The sequence below is a fragment of the Triticum aestivum genome, chromosome 1D (assembly GCF_018294505.1).
Source record: "Triticum aestivum cultivar Chinese Spring chromosome 1D, IWGSC CS RefSeq v2.1, whole genome shotgun sequence".
Taxonomy (NCBI): Eukaryota; Viridiplantae; Streptophyta; class Magnoliopsida; order Poales; family Poaceae; genus Triticum; species Triticum aestivum.
This window is the reverse complement of record NC_057796.1, coordinates 342,752,061-342,773,835: the sequence shown is the minus strand read 5'-3', so window position 1 is coordinate 342,773,835 and position 21,775 is coordinate 342,752,061. Positions and strand designations below refer to the sequence as shown.

Here is a 21,775-nt window from a genome sequence, read left to right as displayed (position 1 = left end):
ACATACAAGGAGATTGAAAATGCAAACACACACTTTCAACTTCAGGAGGATCTCATTGAGCACCACTGGCAAAGGGATCGACAGTGACTCATTTTTGTATTCATTTGTATTTGTATTCATGACAAGGTTTGTATTGCATTATTTAAGTTTTCTACGGTGATTTGAATAATTATTTGCAATGTGGATGATTATTGTATTATGTTTGATTTGAACAATTTAGTTTTTCTTCCGATTGTTGTATTATGTTGGATTTGATATCTGCGGGCCGATGAGATGCGGGATGCAGCGGCGCAAAGAGCAGACCCCGCAAAGCCGACCCGTAAAAAAGCATATTCCGCGTATATGCTTTTTTACGGGTCCGTTTGAGGGGTCTGCATCTCTGGCCGTCCGCGCCGGCCCGCAAAGGCCATTTTGCGCGAACTGCAAATGCGTTTTGCGGGCCGGCGGGATGCGGGGTCTGCTAGAGTTGCTCTTAACCCTAAGAGGCTAGGGCAAGCTCTCCTCTCCAGACTTCACCAATGAGCCTGTGGATTTGTCTCCCCTTTGCCTGCCATTTCGGCGGCCGATGGCGGGTGGAGAATCCCAATGCCTTTGTTTTGGTTAGTAGTTTAGGTTAGGGTATTTTAGTTCTCACAAGTGAGGCGCTTGGGTGGATGGCAGCGCTTCTTCTTTGAATTTGTTTTCCGGGATTCGATCATCCTTGAGTTTGTCCATCTGGATGTAGTCGATAGAGCTCCAACGTAGATTCCTGTCGTCTCCTTGGGGCGATGAGATTAGGATTTCTCGTCATGTGGCGAGATTAGCTGTCAGGTGCTTCAGATCTATACAAGGGTTTAATAGTGATGGTTGCGGCTCCAAGCCGCTGGTCTTTAGGGTCAATGTGCACAAAGACTTTTCGGATGTCATCGACAGTATCAAGCCGATTTCGGTAGGGAGCAACGACAGCGGCGTGTCGGCGGCTCGTGTTGACGGTAGTAGCGGTCGGTTGGTGGTCCCAGAATCTCGATATAATTTTTATTATGTTTGAGATACTTTGTACTTCCAGTTAACTTTTATAACAGATCTGATCATTTTTGCCAAAAAGTTAACATTGTATCGGTAATGTCAATCATCCTATTCAAAACTGACTTTGCCTTCTTCCAATCCGGAACAAAGTAGGAAATTTATACTATAGGCACAAATAATAATAATAATAATAATAATAATAATAATAAATATTTATGAGGTAGAATATACGATACTGGAGTACAACAACACCTAATAATCTAATATAGGCGTTAAAAACCACTCTCACAAATGAATCATGGCCTCAGTTTGCCCCATAACTTTGAACAATCTTTTTTTTCTTTTGTGAATTGAAACTTGTATTACTCAGACCCCCAACAGGATTACAATCCGAGGTAGCAATCTCCAAAGCACTAGGCAGAGCAGAACCTAACCAAGTCATAGTTCTGCCTTCTACTCGTGCAAAAATAGCTAAACAATTGCTAACTTTATTCTGGGATCTATGAACATGAGCAATACTCACAAAGACTCATCAAATACTTTATCTGCTTCACTAGGTAAGCATAAACCGATCTGTCAATGCAGTTGGACTGAAATAGTTTTTGATAGAATGCTTTGGATCGGGTAGATCAGACCAATCGGTAGTCCTACCTTCTGCTTGTGCAGATGAGCTTGATCCAGCGCCGGCCATGGTGAAGTAGGCGCCGGTGATGGCAGAGAGATGGCGGCGGTGGTGTGCTTCCCGTGAGCACCGCGCTAACCCTAGATCGGTAGGGATTGTAGGTGGGGATTGTGGCAGAATTAACCTCGTAAGTCGTGCCCCAGCCCCCACCTCTGTTTATATAGCGTGGGTCACAGGGGCCCACCAACCATGGTTTGGTTGGGCGCCCCCGATCAGGGCGCGAGTCAAGGGCCCGTTCGAGCCGTTGGGTTCGAACGGGAGAGAGATCAACCTAACATTCTCCCCCTTGATCTCAACTTTACTTTTAAGTTTATACTTTCTAGTTTATTTGTTTCATCACATATTGGTACATAGAGCATGTTTCATCGTCACGACTTAATTGCCGTTAGAATCATACAGCTACAACATACGTTATGTTCAGATAAGGCTTTCCCTTAAACCCATGCCGGCTAAGTGTTCCTTGAACACATTGGGTGGTAAGCCTTCCGTTAGCAGATCCGCAAGCATATCCTTTGTCCTTATATGCTCGAGACTTATAGTTTGATCCTGGATTTTATCTTTCACAACATAATACCTTATCTCTATTGTTTTGGCAGCATTACTCGACTTGTTGTTGTGAGCATAGAATACTGCGGGCTGGTTATCACAGTACATCTTTAGTGGTTTGTGAATGCAATCTACCACTTTCAAGTCGGGTACAAATTTCTTTAGCCATATCGCCTGCCCCGTGGCTTCGAAGCATGCTATGAATTCTGCATACATCGTGGATGATGCAACTATCGACTGTTTGGAGCTTTTCCACGAAATAGCTCCCCCAGCGAGGGTGAATATGTATCCTGACGTGGATTTTCTATCATCTCTATCCCCCGCAAAATCTGCGTCTGAATACCCTTTTATCTCTAGGGAATCACTTCTCCTGTATATTAGCATGTAGTCCTTCGTGCCTTGCGCATAACGCAATGCTTTCTTTACCATCTTCCAGTGCTCTAGGCCTGGATTCTCTTGATATCTACCGAGTACCCCGGTGATAAAAGCTAAGTCAGGGCGAGTGCACACTTGTGCATACTGTAAGCTGCCAACTGCCGAAGCATATGGTACTGCTTTCATTTGATCGATCTCATACTGGTTCTTGGGACACTGGAATTTCCCAAAACTATCGCCCTTGACTATTGGAGCAGGTGTGGCTTTACTCGCATGCATATTATACTTTTTAAGAACCTTTTCTAAATATGCTTTCTGAGATAGTCCTAAGACTCCATTGTTCCTATCTCGGTGAATTTCTATGCCCAAAACATATGATACTTCACCAAGATCTGTTATGTCAAAATTTGAGGATAAGTATTTCATTGTTTCTTGTAGTAGACTAACATCACTACTAGCAAGCAGGATATCATCCACATACAAGATTAGGAAAATATATTTCTCATTTTTAAACATTGCATAAATGCAATTATCCTCAATATTTTCTTTAAATCCAAAACTTTTAATCGTTTGATTAAACTTTAGATACCACTGTCGAGAGGCTTGTCTTAATCCATAAATGGATTTCTTCAGGCGGCATCCCATATTTTCCTTGCCTTCCATGATAAAACCCTTGGGTTGTTTCATGTAGACCTTTTCTTTTAAATCACCATTCAGAAATGCCGTCTTAACATCCATTTGATGTAACTCTAAATCAAAATGAGCATGATTCTGAAGGAATCCTTACATGAGACTGTAGAAAATGTCTCATTGTAATCTATCCCTTCTCTTTGTGTAAATCCTTTTGCCACGAGTCGTGCTTTATACTTTTCTATATTCCCTTTAGAGTCATACTTAATTTTGTAGACCCATTTACAGCCTACTGTTTTGGCTCCTTTAGGAATTTCCTCTAAGTCCCAAACATCTTTGGAACTCATCGATTTCATCTGGTCTTCCATTGCCTTCATCCACTTCGATGAATGAGGGCTTCTCATGGCTTCTTCATATGAGGTGGGATCTTTTTCCATATGAACCATTTCTGTGTTATAAACTTTAAAATCAGTAGAAATAGCTGACTTTCTTGATCTTGTAGACCTTCTAAGGGCCTCAGTTTCTGGCACATTTTGTGCCTCAACTTCTGGCACTTCTTCTAAAATTTGCTGTTGCACCTCCCTTTCATGCTCAAAATCGGGTTCAGTCGGCTCCTGACGGACAGGTTCCGGGTCTTCCCCCATAGTTGTCATGGGTGGAGTTGCAACTGGTAGTGAGAAAAATGGTTCCTGAATCATCGGATTAGGTGCATGCACCCTCTTCTCCTCAAGATCGATTTTCCAAGATACCAAGCTCCCCCTCATCATTTCGTCCTCTAAGAAGACTGCATGTCTCGTTTCTACAAACTTTGTATATCTGTCAGGGCAGTAGAAACGAAAATCTTTTGATCTGTCTGGATAGCCAATGAAGTGGCAACTTACTGTTTTGGGATCTAACTTTGCAATGTTTGGATTAAACATTTTGGCCTAAGCAGGGCACCCCCACACCCTGAAGTGTTGTAGGGAGGGCACCCGTCTTGTCCATAGCTCGTACAGTGTTTTGGGCACCGACTTGCTTGGTACTCTATCGAGAATGTGAATGGTGGTTTTAAGCGCCTCCATCCATAATCCCAATGGCAAGTTGGAATAACTCATCATGCTGCGCACCATATCCATAAGTGTACGGTTGCGCCTTTAAGCTACTCCATTCTTTTCTCTCAGAGTGGGATACATTAAAAGCACATGAGTTATCATATTTTTCTCTTGCCAGAATTTCTCCCGCCATACGGGATTTTTGACATAATATTATGTCATCTTTACCCCGTTATGCAGGTATTTTCCCAGACTTTTTCCGCCATGCAGGTTTTATCATAATCATCTTTTCCCGCCATGCGGGTAATTCCCTGTAAGGGAACATAAATGCCAGAATTGGCTCTTTTGACTGCATATTCAATCATCAAATTTAGGAATAAATCTGAATGCTCTTTGACACACATGCTTGATCCGACGTTGGTCAAATTAAACACGCATGTTACTTTTTTCATCTCAAATCATGTTGACTGAAAAAACTTCTTCATAGAGAGTACATGAAAGACATTCATCAACCAAGACTCTGAATGATCTATCTCTTTTCTTTTTATGCCATTCTTTAGAGAGAACATACTGTTGGGGAACGTAGCAGAAATTCAAAATTTTCTACGCATCACCAAGATCAATCTATGGAGTAATCTAGCAACGAGGGGAAGGGGAGTGCATCTACATACCCTTGTAGATCGCGATGCGGAAGCTTTGCAATAACGCGGATGAAGGAGTCGTACTCGTAGCGATTCAGATCGCGGTTGATTCCGATCTAAGCGCCGAACCACGGCGCCTCCGCGTTCAACACAAGTGCAGCCCGGTGACGTCTCCCACGCCTTGATCCAGCAAGGAGAGAGGGAGAGGTTGGGGAAGACTCCGTCCAGCAGCAGCACAATGGCATGGTGGTGATGGAGGAGCGTGGCACTCCTGCAGGGCTTCGCCAAGCACCGCAAGAGACGAGGAGGGAGAGGGGTAGGGCTGCGCTATGAGGGAGATGTTCTCCTATGTATGGCAGCCCCAAAACCTCAAGTATTTATAGGGGAGGGGGAGGGGCTGCGCCCCCATCTAGGGTTCCCCCCCAAAGGGGTGCGGCCAGCCCTAGATGGGACTTGGGGGGCGGCCAAGGGGGGAGAGAGGGGGGCGCCCCACTAGATGGGCCTTAGGCCCATCTGAGCCTAGGGTTTCCCCCCTTCCTGCGCCCTGGGCCTCTTGTGGGAGACGCACCAGCCCACCTAGGGGCTGGTCCCTTCCCACACTTGGCCCACGCAGCCCTCTGGGGCCGGTGGCCCCACTTGGTGGACCCCCGGGACTCTCCCGGTGGTCCCGGTACGTTACCGATAGCACTCGAAACTTTTCCGGTGACCAAAATAGGACTTCCCATATATAAATCTTTACCTCCGGACCATTCCGGAACTCCTCGTGACGTCCGGGATCTCATCCGGGACTCCGAACAACATTCGGTAACCACGTATATCTATTCCCTATAACCCTAGCGTCATCGAACCTTAAGTGTGTAGACCCTACGGGTTCGGGAACCATGCAGACATGACCGAGACGTTCTCCGGCCAATAACCAACAGCGGGATCTGGATACCCATGTTGGCTCCCACATGTTCCACGATGATCTCATCGGATGAACCACGATGTCGGAGATTCAATCAATCCCGTATACAATTCCCTTTGTCTATCGGTATGTTACTTGCCCGAGATTCGATCGTCGGTATCCCGATACCTTGTTCAATCTCGTTACCGGCAAGTCTCTTTACTCGTTCCGTAACACATCATCCCGTGATCAACTCCTTGGTCACATTGTGCACATTATGATGATGTCCTACCGAGTGGGCCCAGAGATACCTCTCCGTTTACACGGAGTGACAAATCCCAGTCTCGATTCGTGCCAACCCAACAGACACTTTCGGAGATACCTGTAGTGCAACTTTATAGCCACCCAGTTACGTTGTGACGTTTGGTACACCCAAAGCATTCCTACGGTATCCGGGAGTTGCACAATCTCATGGTCTAAGGAAATGATACTTGACATTAGAAAAGCTCTTAGCAAACGAACTACACGATCTTGTGCTAGGCTTAGGATTGGGTCTTGTCCATCACATCATTCTCCTAATGATGTGATCCCGTTATCAACGACATCCAATGTCCATGGTCAGGAAACCGTAACCATCTATTGATCAACGAGCTAGTCAACTAGAGGCTTACTAGGGACATGGTGTTGTCTATGTATCCACACATGTATCTGAGTTTCCTATCAATACAATTCTAGCATGGATAATAAACGATTATCATGAACAAGGAAATATAATAATAACCAATTTATTATTGCCTCTAGGGCACATTTCCAACACATACTCCCTCACGTTATGACTTTTCTTGGTCATCTTTTGGGTCACAAGTACCCAGCCATTCGCTTTCACGAATGAAAGCATGCAAAACTTTTAGTCTGAGAAAACTTAGCCAATAATCAACAATGATGGGCATAAAAAATAACCCTATGTTGGTCTCGTTAAAAGAAATGCACATTAAACTTTTGAAACTTTCTTTTATATTCTAAATCACCATTGTGGCAGAATTAGAATAAACATCATCCTTATACATTAATTCCATATCACCGTTGGGCGGAAATGGAAATAATGCATATAACTCATAAACAATGTGATGATAGTATTTCTATTAAACAACTTTGCTAAGAATTAATCTTCACCATCAACTTTATTGCAGCGGGAACAAGAAATATACATTTCTCTAGTTCAAGAGCATTTCTTGATCTTTATCCGTTCTCTGAAAATTGACCACTTTGATACAAAACTTATCAGAGATTTAAACTTTGAACATAAGACTATAGAATTATAGCATTGTTATCATCAGCGTTGGTCAGAAAATAACAATACCACATTTTAACTTTAAAACAAATATCTTTCTTTTGTCATAGTGGAAACTATCTGCATCTTATTTCACCCACAGGGGAAAAACATTGCTAAGAACATTTCTTCCAATTAAATTTTCCCATTGGTTCCAATTTAATTGGAGGATAAAACTTTTACTTTGCAGCGGAAACTTTATAATATTCTATTCAAAAATAATTCTGTACTCTTTTACTCTCTAAGCAATGTTAACCGGTTGGTTCAAAAATGCATTAGAGAAGCAACAATTTAATATCTTACTTTAGTTCGATTCACTTTTAAAAGAGCACCTTTAAATTTCAATAATAAAACATGATCATGTTATTAACAACGTTGGTCATACAAATAACATAATCATATTCATTAAAATATTCACTTTAACATGCTCTTAAAAAACTTAATTCTTTTTAAACTTTTATTTTCTTTGTAAAAGAGCACTATTAATTATTTACGCAGCGGAAAATCATGAATAAAAATTCACAAACTTTTACTCTTTACAGAAACTTTTTCTTTGACAGAATAAAAAATTATGAACTTTTTAATTTTCTTTATAAAATTCATGAACATTTCTTTTTCTGGACAATTTTTTTTGGGATTAATTTGAACAGAAAAGCTATAGAAAATTAGCCGGCCTCGGCCTGGCGTGGGAGGCCCGCAGCGGCCCAAGGCCTGCTCCACCGCAAGCTCTGCCGCCCGAGCCACTGGGCTCAAGGCGTGGCTACCAATCGACCCAGCTTCTGCGCCCGTGCTGCCGACGTCGGCCTGTGCCACTTTTAGCCCAAAAGGCCCGTGTCCAGTTAGGGTTTTGATCCTGGACGTCCGTGGAGATCCGACGGCCATCCGCGGCTTTCGCTTGGTCAAAACCAGTGCCGACCGATCTCGAACCCTAGCCCCGTTCTCGTTCTCTCTTCGCGCGCCGCTCGCACCCCTCTCGCTCGCTGTCCCGACCGGGTTGGGCCACCGTGCCGCGGCACCAGGCCGGCCACCGGCGACGAGCGCCAGCGCGCCACCCCGCCGTGCGCCCCTGTTTCCTTCCCCCATTCTCTTTCCTCCTTCCTGCGACAGAGAGAGCGAGAGAGAGACGCGGCCAAGCTCTCTGCTCCCCTTCGCGCCCGCTCTTGCCCTTTCTGTTGACATCTACGGCAACGGCCCGGCGGCCGGCGACGGCGCTGAAGGCCACCGCGCCGCCAGAGAGAGAGGGAGAGATCCGAAGATTCCGATGCGACGCCGTGGCCATCCCCCTCGCCGGCTGCGCGTCCCCCTTGCGGTGAGCGCGCCGCCGTCGAGCGGTTTGGCTGCGGTGTACTTCGCCCCTCGCGGGGTGGTTCTTCGTCCCCGCACCTCGGCTTGCCGATGCGTGTGGGGATCGAGAGGAACAGGCGCGGCCGTACGGCGGCGCGCTTTGCCGGCGAGGCCCGAGGCCATACTCCGGTTTACTTTTTTTTTGATTTTCTTTACTCTGCCCTGCTAGGGTTCTTTGGGGGGGGATTTCTTGCTGTGATTTCTTTTCAACCGAAAAAGTCTAACCCAATCTGGCTGATACCATTGATAGAATGCTTTGGATCGGGTAGATCAGACCAATCGGTAGTCCTACCTTCTGCTCTTGCAGATGAGCTTGATCCAGCGCCGGCCATGGTGAAGTAGGGGCCGGTGATGGCAGAGAGATGGCGGCGGTGGTGTGCTTTCCGTGAGCACCGCGCTAACCCTAGATCGGTAGGGATTGTAGGTGGGGATTGTGGCAGAATTAACCTCGTAAGTCATGCCCCAGCCCCCACCTCTGTTTATATAGCGCGGGTCACAGGGGCCCACCAACCATGGTTTGGTTGGGTGCCCCCGATCAGGGCGCGAGTCAAGGGCCCGTTCGAACCGTTGGGTTCGAACGGGAGAGAGATCAACCTAACAGTTTTACCATCTCCAAAGAATCCACCTCCACATAACAATATGCATATCAATTCTACTCAGGGCAGACGAGAGGCCTCCATGCATGTACATAGTTTCGCCTCAAGCGCATCCCTACATGAAAAAGGTCTTTGCACGTTGAGAAAACAATGGCCACTGTAATATCTTTTACCACCATTCCAGATCCTGCTTGACCACCCATCACAAATGCACCATTAGAGTTCAGTTTCATCGTTAGGGGGGAGGCTTCCGAGAAGGCATAGGCACAAAGGCCATTATCACGCTCCGAAGTAGGAGGGAGGAAATATCGTATCAATTTTTTCGATAAAGGGCGTTTTCATTATTTCAAAAAGTAGCATCAAGAGGATACAAAGCATTATGAGTAACACCCGGCCTCTGCATAACTAAGATGCACACAGCCAATCATCTAAAGTCTGATAAAAAGAAAGAAAAAAAAACGAAAAATGGGCGACAGTAGAGTCATATAGACCGACACTATGCCTATGTCGGAAGGGGTGGTGGATCGATCCGGCAATTATGCTGCCACCCATGTTGGGTAAAAACCTCCGTAGCCACCTGCTCCAACCGCGTACACACCGCCTTAAACAGCGGTTGGTACTCCACTCGTTGCAGCGTAGACCACGTATGAAGCGAGTGCGTACAACAGAAAATAATCTGCAAAGGAGAAGCATTTTTGTTATTGAAAACCAAGTCATTTCTACATAGCCAAAGCGACCATAGTAAGGCATACGCTCCCATCCTTATTAGCATTTTCAACCTATTTGGAATACCATCCAACCAATGACCAAAAATATTGGCGACACTTGTGGGCGGATACAAATTTGACGCTATTTGGATGACTGACCACGTAGAATGTGCAAACTTGCATTGGAAAAAGAGGTGTTTGATTATCTCTTCATGAGTGCAAAAATAACACTTCTTACTGCTTGGCCAGTTGCGCCGTTCGAGGTTGTCTTTGGTTAGAACAACTCCCCTACGAAGATACCACATGAAGATTTTAACTTTTAGTGGAATCTTTGACTTCCAGATTTTCTTGTTATTACTCACTGGTACCTCAGAATGCGTGAGCGCATGGTACATAGAGTCTACTGTGAAAGACCCCGACGCAGTAAGGTTCCAGCGAAACACATCCCGACCTTGTGTCAAAATGATCAAATCCAGACGGGATAAAAGATTATGCCATGACGTAAGACGGGGGCTAATCAAATCCCGCAAACGAAATATTGGGCGGGAATGAACCGAGCACCCGCGCAATAGTTATATTCTTATCGCGAGCGATGTTGTACAAGGCAGGATATTGTTCTCGGAGACTGGCATTGCCTAGCCAGATGTCTTCCCAGAGACGAATCTCCGACCCATCCTTTATCGCGAAAGACCCAAAGCGAAAGAGATGTTTCTTTGCTGCCATTAGGCCAGCCCAAAAGTGCGAGTCACCAGGTTTCCAATATGCCTGAGACACCGCCTTTTGGCCTAGATACTTGTTGCGCAGCATTGTTTGCCAAACACCATCCTCAGTAAGAAGTTTAAACAACCACTTACTAAGTAGGGCCTCATTCTTGACTTCTAGGTCATGAATTCCAAGGCCACCTTGGTCTTTTGGCCTACAAACCACACTCCATTTGGCCAACCTGTATTTTTTCTTCTCACCATCTTCTTGCCAAAAGAATCTGGATCTAAAATAGTCCAGTTTTTGCAGGGCCCCTTTTGAGAGTTGATAGAAAGAGAGCATATAAAGAACCATATTTGTGAGGACATAGTTAATCAAAACCATCCGTCCTCCAACTAAGAGCAATTTTCCTTTCCAACTGCTCAAACGTTTCTCTAGCCACTTCTCTACATGCTTCCACTCCGCAATGGTGAGACGCCGATAATGAATCGGTATTCCCAGATATTTAATTGGGAATTGGCCATGTGTGCAACCGAACAGGTCAGCATAATCGGCCGCCGCCTCAACGGCTTCTCCAAAGCAGAAAAGTTCACTTTTATGGGATTTAATTTTAAGACCCGACATTTTCTCAAATGCTGACAACAAGAGTTTCAAGTTTCAAGCCTTATCTAGATCATGTTCCATAAAGAGAATTGTGTCATCGACGTATTGCAGAATAGAGAGGCCACCATCCACAAGGTGTGGCACTACTCCTGCAATCTGGCCGTCCTGCTTGGCGCGCTCAATCAGAAGAGCCAACATGTTAGCGACAATGTTAAATAACATTGGGGACATGGAGTCACCCTGTCGTAGTTCTTTTTTTGTCTGAAAGTAATGGCCTACATCATCATTGACTTTGATGGCCACACTACCTCCAGTTACAAAATTATGGATCCACTTATGCCATTTATCAGAGAAACCTTTCATCCTTAGGGCCTGTTGGGGGAAAGGCCATTTGACCTTGTCATAGGTTTTTCAAAGGTGATTTTGAATACGACTGCACTCATGTTTTTCCGGTGCATCTCATGGACGGTCTCATGCATGATTACTACGCCATCGAGTATATTTCTTCCTTGCGTGAAATCCGTTTGAGATGGCCGGACAATATGGTCAGCTATTGAGTTTAACCTATTCGTAGCCACTCTGGTGAAAATTTTGAAGCTGACATTAAGAAGGCATATGGGCCTGAACTGTTGGATCTGTTCAGCCTCCTTAATCTTCGGCAACAAGACAATCTCGCCAAAATTAAGTTTGAATAGGTCAAGTCTGTCGGCATTAAGACAATTAAACAACTCCAAAAGGTCAGACTTGATGATATCCCAGAAATTCTGATAGAATTCTGCCGGAAACCATCTTTCAAGGACCAGCAAAATGCTCATTTTTTTACATCCAACGAAGAGTCCAAATAGCTGCACAAGAAATCCTTTCAAACCTGCAAATGTGGTGGGACCTTTTCATGGATAATTTTGTTGTGGATATGCGAACAACGCCAAAAAATCACAAGGACCATGCTTCTTTCCAGTTCGGATAGAGGATCTAGAAAATGTAGGAGCCACTCCTTTCCACTATGACGAGCATTATTAAGCAGTGGGAGCTGCCAAACTGAAGACATGGAATGCCATAAATCTCTTGTGAGAGGTCATTGACAAAAGGGGTGATAGTTGTCTTCCACCCCGGTGCCCCAAAGCGGGCAAACCGTAACTTCCAGCCCATGTTTGTGCTTATTCTTCCATGTTTGAAGTGAACTGTGACCAACTGCCATCCAAAGTTGGATACTATGGGGGAATACCACAAGGTCGCAACATCTCCAACAAGCCCATGAGCCATCAAGAATAGTAGTCGACCCCACTGCATCGCCTCCTTAAGATTCATCTAGAGACAAATCATATGCACTTTTAACACTAAACACGCCCAATTTTCAGCCCCCACGGGAGAGTGTCATCTTCTAGCCGTGGTGAGGTTTTGCTTTTCATGATCTCATCAACATCGCATGGTAGAAAAGATTATTGCAGCAAATCTAACCTTCATGCACCATTTTCATCGAGAAGATCAGAGACAAAAGTGGACCATACATCTCCCCTATGCAGATACATGTTTATATGAATGCGATCCGGGATCAAATTATCTCTCAACAGCCGCACCCTCCTTCCATTCCATTTTCTCCAAATCAAGCCTTTCTTTAGTAAGTCTAGTCCATGACTAATCGCCGTCCAAGAAGAGGAAGTATTGCCAGAAAACACTGTGTCCTCGAGGTTGGCATTAGGGTAGTAGCTGGCTCTCAAAACCCGTGCACATAAGCTCTCCGATTACACAATCAATCTCCATGCTTGCCTTGCTAACGATGCCTGGTTAAACATGCAAAAATCCCTGAAGCCAATTCCTCCCTTATATTTTGGCAGCAGCAAATATTTCCAGGCTTTCCAATGAAATTTTTGTTTACCCTTCTTTGAGGCCTAATAAAAATTTATCACCATTTTGGTGAGATCATCACAACCCGAAAACGGTAGCTTAAACACCCCCATGATATAAGTGGGCATTGGCTGAGCAACCGACTTCATAAGGACTTCCCTCCTTGGTTGTGCTAGGAACCCATCGCCCCACTGGAGTGGCCTTTGTAGCCAGAAGATTCTGGAACCACCCCTTTGACACGAGACCTTCCGGGGTAGCCTCAACAATACATTTGATCCCCAAGCCATGTTTCTTGATGTGTCAACTGGAAGTAGGGTGAACTTTCATGCCATGCTACACATACATAGTGTTCATATTGTTTTATGATTTTTGTTTCTTTGAGCCTGTGGGACAACTAGTAATTGTTTACATGCAATACACGTCCAATTTGGTAGTAATATTGTTTTCAAGATTAATCACAAATAATGCTGATTCCAAAATTAATTATGTCTAATGCAATTAATGTTTTTTTCAAATTATGAGTAATGCGATTAACATATTTCCAAATTATTGATGATGTGATGAATACACCATTAGAGCAGCTTGAGACGTTGAATATAGGTGGTTGGATGGCTTGGATCATTTAAATTCACCAAACTCATGTTTTTATAAATAATAGAAAGATTTTATAAGTAGTAGATAGATAGATAACTGATGGATTGAGACCGTGGTACACAAATTAAGCTAAAATCTTGGATGTACAATATGCTACCTTGTCGTTTTGCTTTTCCTACGCGGCCACACCTTCTCAACTGCATTTCGACTTCTCATCTGACGCATTACATCACGGCGCCATTGGCTATCCCGGCTTTATCATATCATTGTTAGATGGACCTGACACTCACTCAGTAACATCTCATTGTCAATCCTCCTGTGATCACTATTGCTTATGCCATATTTAAATCTGATTACGCAATAGAGCTAGGCCGTTAAGGCAAAACATTAGTCTATTTAAGAGAGGCGGACACCATCGTTCTACATGCGTATGGTGTTTGGAGCGAAGAAGACAATGTGAGAAAGATGGTGGCATCAATTGGTTGCGTCTAACAATATCACAACAAACTCTTGAGAAATCTTGGATATCACAAAATGTACATGAAAAACTAGCAAGAGCATACTAAGCGTGTGACATAATTCCTGCGTATCAAAAGGTTTTTATATTTTGATACGGAGGGAGTATTTAACATATACCCACCTAACCAAACATGTCAAGTCACGGTTACGACAAAGGGACAAACACATAACTAAATTTAGACGTGTCATTTTAACCATGAACTGAACGTGTGTAAACAATGTCACACGCCTTTCTCTGTACAAATACTACCTTCATACCAAAATATAAAACAATTTTTAGGCTAAACTAGCCTATAAAAATAACATATATTTTGATATGGAGGGAGTATAACATTCTGCACAGAAAGAAAGGAGAATCTCAATCCCATGTCCATCCGACGTCTCCAAATAAAAACCCCGAAAAGCGGAACCAACCTGTGATTGGATGATTAGGACAACAGTGATATCCATAGCCCACCAAGGTTCAAGTCTGGGTGCTTGCATTTATCTTAAATTTATTTTAAAAAAAGTCGACGATGCACGTTCAGTGAAAGGAGACGTTTCATCGACTACGAGGTGTTTATGGTGTCTTCGTAAAATCTTAAAATGATATACCGGCTTTGAGGTGCTCATAAGGGTGGAGTTACGTGTGCGCATTCATAAAAATGAGTGTATGCGCATTTATATAACCGCATGCGTCTGTACCGTGTCAAGAAAAAACCCCAAAAGGATATGCATTTTGTGGCGCAACAGAAGATCCAATTCGCACGTTCACCTGGCTCGTGTCGCCTCCGTCCCAAAAAACCCAATCAATCCTCCCCAGCTCGCAGCGCACCACCGCCCGCCCCCCTAACCAAAACGAAACCGGCGCCCCTTTTTCCCCTCGCGAGCACCTCGCCCGCACACGCGGACCCATGCGTGGCCACACCACAACGAGCCGGAAGTAGCCCCCCCGGCCCGGCAATGTCGGCGCTCCTCCCGCCGCCCCACGGGCCGCGCGCCGCCGGGGACTCCAAGAAGACCGACGTCGCCGGGGGCAAGCTCCCCCCCTGCGCCGCCGGGGACCCCAAGAAGCCCGCCGGCGGCGGCGCCCGCTCCGCCGCCAAGCTCGCGCTCGCCTCCTTCCTCGGCGTCGTCCTCCTCTTCGCCGTCGACGCCTTCCTCTCCGGCGCTGGCGCCGACCGCCGGCTGCGCCACCAGTACCAGCATTACCTCGGCGCCGGCCCCGCCGAGGGCGCCCCGCCTTCTTGGCCCTCCGTGCCCGACCCCACCAGCTTCGCTGAGGACGTCCTCGGCGGCGGCCGCGCCGAGAGCCCCCCGCCCTCCTGGCTCTCCGTGCCCAACCCCACCAACTTCACGGGCGACCTCCTCGCCCGCTGGCTCACGCCCGGGGGCTCGCCGTGCCGCGACGCCCGCACGGCCAACATCTCCGTCCCGGCCCTTGACGGTGCCGCGGCTGCGGGGGGCGTGACCAAGCTGAGCGCCGCCGAGATTCACGAGTTCACGTTCTGGGCGCTCGACGGCACCGGCCTGCGGCGCTGCCTCGGCGGGGACTTCTTCGAGATTGATCTCTCCGGGGAGGCGTGGAAGTCGCGGCCCCCCGTCGTGGACAACGGCGACGGCTCCTACACTTTCCGCCTCCAGGTTGCGCCCCGCTTCGCCGCGGGGGAGTTCCACCTCACCATCGTCCTCCTCTTCCGCAGCTTCGAGGGCCTCAAGTTCTCCTCCGCGAGGTTCAAGTACCGCGTCGAGCTCCGCCGCATTCCTCTACTGTTCCGACCGGGCAACGCGTCGCTCCCCGCACTGGAGACCTGCCGGGCCGCCGACTTCGCGCGGGACGTCTGGTCCGGCCGGTGGACGCGGCTCGCCAGGAACGACAGGTGCGTGGATGTGGACGACGCCGGCCGCTACCGGTGCCTGGAGCCGGAGCACCCATGCGAGGCACCGTGGTGCGACGGGCCACTGGACGCGCTGGAGAGCAACGGATGGGTCTACTCGGCGCACTGCTCGTTCAAGCTCTTCACCGCCGACGCGGCGTGGCGGTGCCTTGACGGCAAGTGGCTCTTCTTCTGGGGCGATTCCAACCATGTCGACACCATCCGCAACCTCCTGACCTTCGTTCTTGGCGTTGAGGACACATCCGCAGTGACACGCCGCTTCGACGCCGTGTTCACGAATCCCAGCGGCGAGCTGGGCACCCTGCGGATCACAAGCATCTTCAACGGCCACTGGAACATGAGCATGAACTATCTCGGCCTGCATTCCCTCCGGCACAAGGGGTTCCGGCAGCTTGTCCGGTCATACTTTGTAGGCGATGATCGTGTCCCTGATGTTGTCATTCTGAACTCTGGCCTCCATGATGGGTGCTACTGGAGCAGTGTCCGCGCATACGTTCAGGCCACTGAGTATGCCGCGCAGTTCTGGGCCGGCGTAATGGCTAAAGTGCGGTTGCGTGGGCTTGCCGTGCCAAGGGTGTTCTACCGGACGACGGTTGCGACTGGCGGGTATGCTCGGGACCTGGCATTCAATCCAAACAAGATGGAGCTATTCAATGGCGTGCTCGTGGAGAAGATGAGGCAGCATGGCGTGCTCACAGGCGGGGTGATAGACAACTTCGACATGACGTTCCCATGGCACTACGACAACCGTTGCAACGACGGCGTGCACTACGGGCGCGCACCGGCAAAGTTGGTATGGCGGGACGGCAAGATCGGTCACCAGTACTTCGTGGACCTCATGCTAGGGCATGTGCTCCTCAATGCCATCTGCAATGGATGAAACTCTGCTGGTTCCATGCTCGGTAAGTTTGTGCACAGCTCAATTGTGTAAACTAGGGTAGGATAGCCACGGAACTGAGGTTGCTGTGGTGAAATTGTGGTATCAGTTTATGTGTACCGCAGATATCGCGGGCATAGCTGAACCGTTTTATATGGTGAGACTGTCTGATCATTTAGCTATGTCGCTGTTATGATCTTGCTCTAGCTGGCCAGGAAGGTCGAAGTTCGATCAGAGCTAGCTACGGGCGAAAATCAGGTACATGTAAATATATATACCAATACCGTTTTGGGGGCGTAATGCATATGCAATTTCAGCGGGTCATGTTGTGTCCAATGTTTGCATTCTTCAGTCCGTTGTTGTTTGTGTGGTCTGTGAACGGCATACGAATCCTGGGACACTGGATGGTTGAGTGCCTTCAGGTGTTTCCATATATGTTCCGGGTTGATGTGGTTCGAGTGGAGCAACAGTGAGCTGCCTGATTTGAACTCTAGCCAGGGGGTGTCTTGATGAGGCCATTCAGAGCTAAGTTGTCTTGATCAGGATAATGCTTGTACTGGCATGAACCTAATGTCACTGTCCTTGACCACTTCCTAATTTTGTTGTAGCACTAGCTGTCTTAGTGATCTAATTATGTGGTGGTAGGTGCATGACAATTGGAGGAGCCTTATGCTTCTATATATATAGAAAGTTTAGTACTATGTCAGATTGTACCGTAGCCAGTAATCTTACTCTGCTCATTCTTGTTCAGTGTGGCTTGTAAGGCTGGACTGCCCAAATGCAGAAATGCCAACATCAACATGGTTCATGGTTGTTGGCCTTGAGGTGAACCAGTTACAGTATGCCTATTGAGTGAAGCAATAGTTAGTGACCAGAAAAAATGAGATCCGGTCTGTGCTGTTCGAGGAGAGGAGAGCATTGATCTGAAATTTGTGCGAAGTCAGAATATATTCCTTTGTTACTTTGCTAGCCTCATTCAGACGAATCTAATCCAATCAGCTAATCAAGTAATGTGCGAGTACGGATGGCACCGACTAGTAGCACTGCAGGAGCCTAAGCAAAGCAGGACCAAACAGTTGTCTCGCCTCATTCACAAAAGAAGAGGAGAAAAGAAGACAGTTGTGTCGCCTGATCTGATCCGTCGTGCCCATTAAGTTGGCCCTGGCAAGCGACAGGCAACATGGGGGGTGGTGAGGGGGACGCCGAGCCTGTGACAGTGATAGCCACCCGCACGATCTGCTCCGTTTCCGTTTTTCTTCGCGGTGAGTTGGGGGTGGACCGTGGTCTGCGCGTTTTTCGCTTATCGTGAGTGTGATTGCGGTTCTTCACTTCCCTTCTCGGGTTGGTAGGTGGCCGTTGTGCGGTGACCGATTCTTCACGTGGCGTTGCTCGCGGCACAGCACCCGGCATAGGAGTGTATTTAGAGGGTGTTTGTTTTCATGCACTTATTGATTTAGGGACTTAAAAAAGTTCCTAGAAGTCCCATCTAAACCAAACAGGAGGGACTTATAGGAACTTAAAGTGGGCATTTGGGACTTATGAAATAAGACTCTCAAGGAGGGACTTATAGGGACTTATAGTTGTAATATGGTCTTTTAATCCATGTTAAGTCTCAGGAACCAAACAGGTACGAACTTTTTAGGGACTTGAGACTTATAAGTTGGGACTAAAAAAAGTCCTAGGACTTATGAACCAAATATGGCCTTACTTTGAGTAGTAGCATTCCCTCCGTTTTTATTTAGAGTTGACTGGAGTCAAACTTCGTAAAGTTTGATCAAGTTTATAGAAAAAAACACAAACATTCACTATAACAAATATATGATGTGAAAGTACATTCAATAATAAATCTAAGGATGTTGATTTTTTTTATTGTATATATTAATATTTTTGTCTATAAACTTTGCCAAAGTTTATAGAGCTTGACTTTGACTAAAGCTAATACGCGGACTAAATAAAAACGGACGGAGGGAGTACTCCCTCCGTTTCTTTTTAGTCTGCATATAAAATTTAGTCAAAGTCAAGCTTTGTAAAGTTTGATTTATTTTACATTGAAAAAACATCATCATCTCCATAAGAAGTCAATATTATCGAGATGCACCATGAAGTGTATTTTCATATTATATAGTTTTACTATTGTAGATGGTTCAGATTGTTTTATATAAATTTGGTCAAACTTTATGTTTGACTTCAACCAAATTTTATACGCACAGTGAAAAGAAACGGAGGGAGGGAGTATAAGAAAGCGGAATCTGTCAAGTTTGATGGAGTTCTTGGGCATCAGTGCTCTGGACTCCGGTGCTCAAGTCCAAATGGTCAAACCACTAATGTAAATGCGGTTTAATGCAAGACCAGCAATGAAACTTTTGTGTAGTGCAACAGAAAGGCAAACCACTACTAGGACGATTGAAAACCTTTGCTGGCCATGAAAGGATCAGAGTTCTTTGGATGACATGTAATGGATTTCATTATGAAAAGGGAAATCCTGCGTCGAGCCGATGTTTCATTGATCGATACCGGGCACATCCATCACATCAACGAATACAGTTTTGAGGGTACTTGCCACTGGCTTTATCGGGTAGAACTCCATGGCAGAAAAAAAGGAGGACAATACAATACTGTAAACCATGTGTCTTTTCAAAGATATGTGTCCCACTGTCCAAGAGGTATAGGATGAATTCTGAGCGAATTGAAAAAAAAAACCTAGCACATTCCTGGCTTCAATCCGATTATGCCACCACTTTCCGTTACGGTGACAAAAAACTACCGGTTTATGTGTTACTTTTTTAGAAAACACTAATGACCAATTTGAACCAATTTAAATAGATTTCTGACATGCTGGGCCTGCAGATCAGGTCCACGTGGCACTTAAATCCAATGTGGTAGCTCACCAAATAGCGAAGTACAGTTTTGATAATAGGTCTAATGGTTTTCTCTGTAATAGTTTTTCACCCTGCATGGTGAATGCTGTAAGGAATGATTGTACTCTACTATTTTAAGTTTTAATATATGGGTGGGTTTTCAAATAAAGAAAAAAGTCAACAAAGTTTGGGTTGATCATTAGGTCATATGTGAGGCCCACCGGTCAGAGTTAACATTTCTTTCTTAGGGCATCTTCAACGCCGACCCGTAAGCCGCCCGTGATCGTCTCCATCCTTTCTCCAGGACGAGCCCTTCGGCGACGAGCTTCACGATCGTTTCCTCCGCCCCCATGGATAGCAGCCAATCGTCTTGCCTCCAGCCGGGCGGAAGCGCAACGGAGGAAGACACACCTATCTTCATCATTTTTTTCTTTTGTTCCAATGCGCGAGTCATGTCTCCGGTCATGGTAACAACAGAGTAAGAGGTGTGCGATTTCGCATGGAGAAGATGAGTGCGGCGGCGGTTTCGGCACAGGAAATGGGAATTTGAGAAAGGATTCGAGATTTAGCCCCTTTGTTTCTCTATTTATCACACATGAGCTAGAACCAACGCGCAATCACAACCACCCATTTGCTAGATCGACAGTACACGTGCTCACATGGCAGTAATATTTAGGGATAATTGATTTTATACCCCTAGTTGGGTCACACTCGGCAGGTTTACCCCTAGTTTTCGAAAACACTTGTTCACGCCCAAATCACTTTGTTCGTCTTATGCTTTTGACCTTTGACCGTTTGACCATGAATTCAAAAAATTCATAACAAATTCATACTAACTTAGAAAAATGCAAATAAGATATCAAAATGTTAAGAAATACATCACCTATATGTGCATGTGATTTGCACTCATGAAAAATGTGTTGGGAAGTCCCCATCTTAGTTTGAGCTCACATGATCTCAGCACGAATAGTAAAATCTAAAAAATTGAAAAACAATTCAAACAATTCTTAATTCTTCTGTGGCAAACATTGGCCAATGTTTTGAGTGCTTGCCAAGTTTCATCAGGGAATGACATTCATGGAAGTCGTGAAAAAAACAAAATTAGCACTCCAAAAAGCTTTTGTTTTTGAGCATCGGTTTTTTTTTCACCACGACTTCCACAAATGTCCTTCCCTTATGAAACTTGGCAAGAACTCAAAACATTGGTCAATGCTTGCCACCTAACAAATTTAGAATTTTTAGATTTTTTTTTCATTTTTTTTCCGGATTTTATTGTCCAGGCTGAGATCATAGGAATCTGAGATGGGGAGCTCCTAACACATTTGGCATGAATGCAAATGACATGCACATATAGGTGATGTTTTTATGAACATTTTGATATATTATTCACATTTTTCTGTGTAAGTATGAATTTGTTATGATTTTTTAAAAGTGACGATCAAACGGTCAAAGGGAAAAATCATAAGACGAGCAAAGTGGTTTGGGCAGGAACGAGTGTTTTCGGAAATTAGGGGTAAACCAGCCGAGGGGGACATAACTAAGGGCACAGAAATAATTATCCCTAATATTTAAGGTAAGTGGCATAAGTGGGGCACGGTAATTGATGCATCACTACAAAAAAAGACACATCCGTGACATTTTGGGCCGAACGAAATTTTTTCTGTCATACATATGACACTTCTATGACGATAATTGTGACAAAACCCGGTATCATCATAGATGTGGTGGGCTCCTACTTCTATGACAAAAAATCATGACAGAAAATGGGCTTTTCGTCCTGGGCGGGCCGGAGACGCAGCTGCATGACATTCTTTGGGCCGTCCATGACGGAAAAAACCGTGGTAGAAGCGAGGGCGAGGAAAATTTCGGGGAGTTCTCAGTTACGGTGGGAGGTCGGGGGCCGAGCGATGCGCGTTTCTCTCGTACACGTACGCGCGTGTGTGCGAGGCGTTGGCTCTAACTGAACCCAAGCGAGGCGTTGGGCTCTAACTGAACCCGAGTGATTGCACTGCAGGCTACGCGTTACTGAACCCGAGCGATCGATCGATGGCTGTTAACTGAACCCGATCGAGCGATTCCTTCGCTACTGCTGCTAACTGAAGCCGATCGATGCCGCCTCTGGATGAA

The 21,775-nt window shown here is 45.8% G+C and overlaps 1 protein-coding gene across 1 annotated transcript; it reads left to right on the top strand.

The window, feature by feature from the left end:
* Positions 1–14,801: 14,801 nt before the first annotated feature.
* Positions 14,802–17,114, top strand: LOC123181920 (uncharacterized). Its single transcript, XM_044594329.1, has one exon. It carries the CDS (start codon positions 14,979–14,981, stop codon positions 16,791–16,793), a length of 1,815 nt encoding a protein of 604 aa, XP_044450264.1. The 5' UTR covers positions 14,802–14,978; the 3' UTR covers positions 16,794–17,114.
* Positions 17,115–21,775: the final 4,661 nt, after the last annotated feature.

Excerpts from the sequence above, each read along its gene's own strand:
- LOC123181920 (XM_044594329.1), top strand. The coding sequence starts at position 14,979 with ATGTCGGCGCTCCTCCCGCCGCCCCACGGGCCGCGCGCCGCCGGGGAC.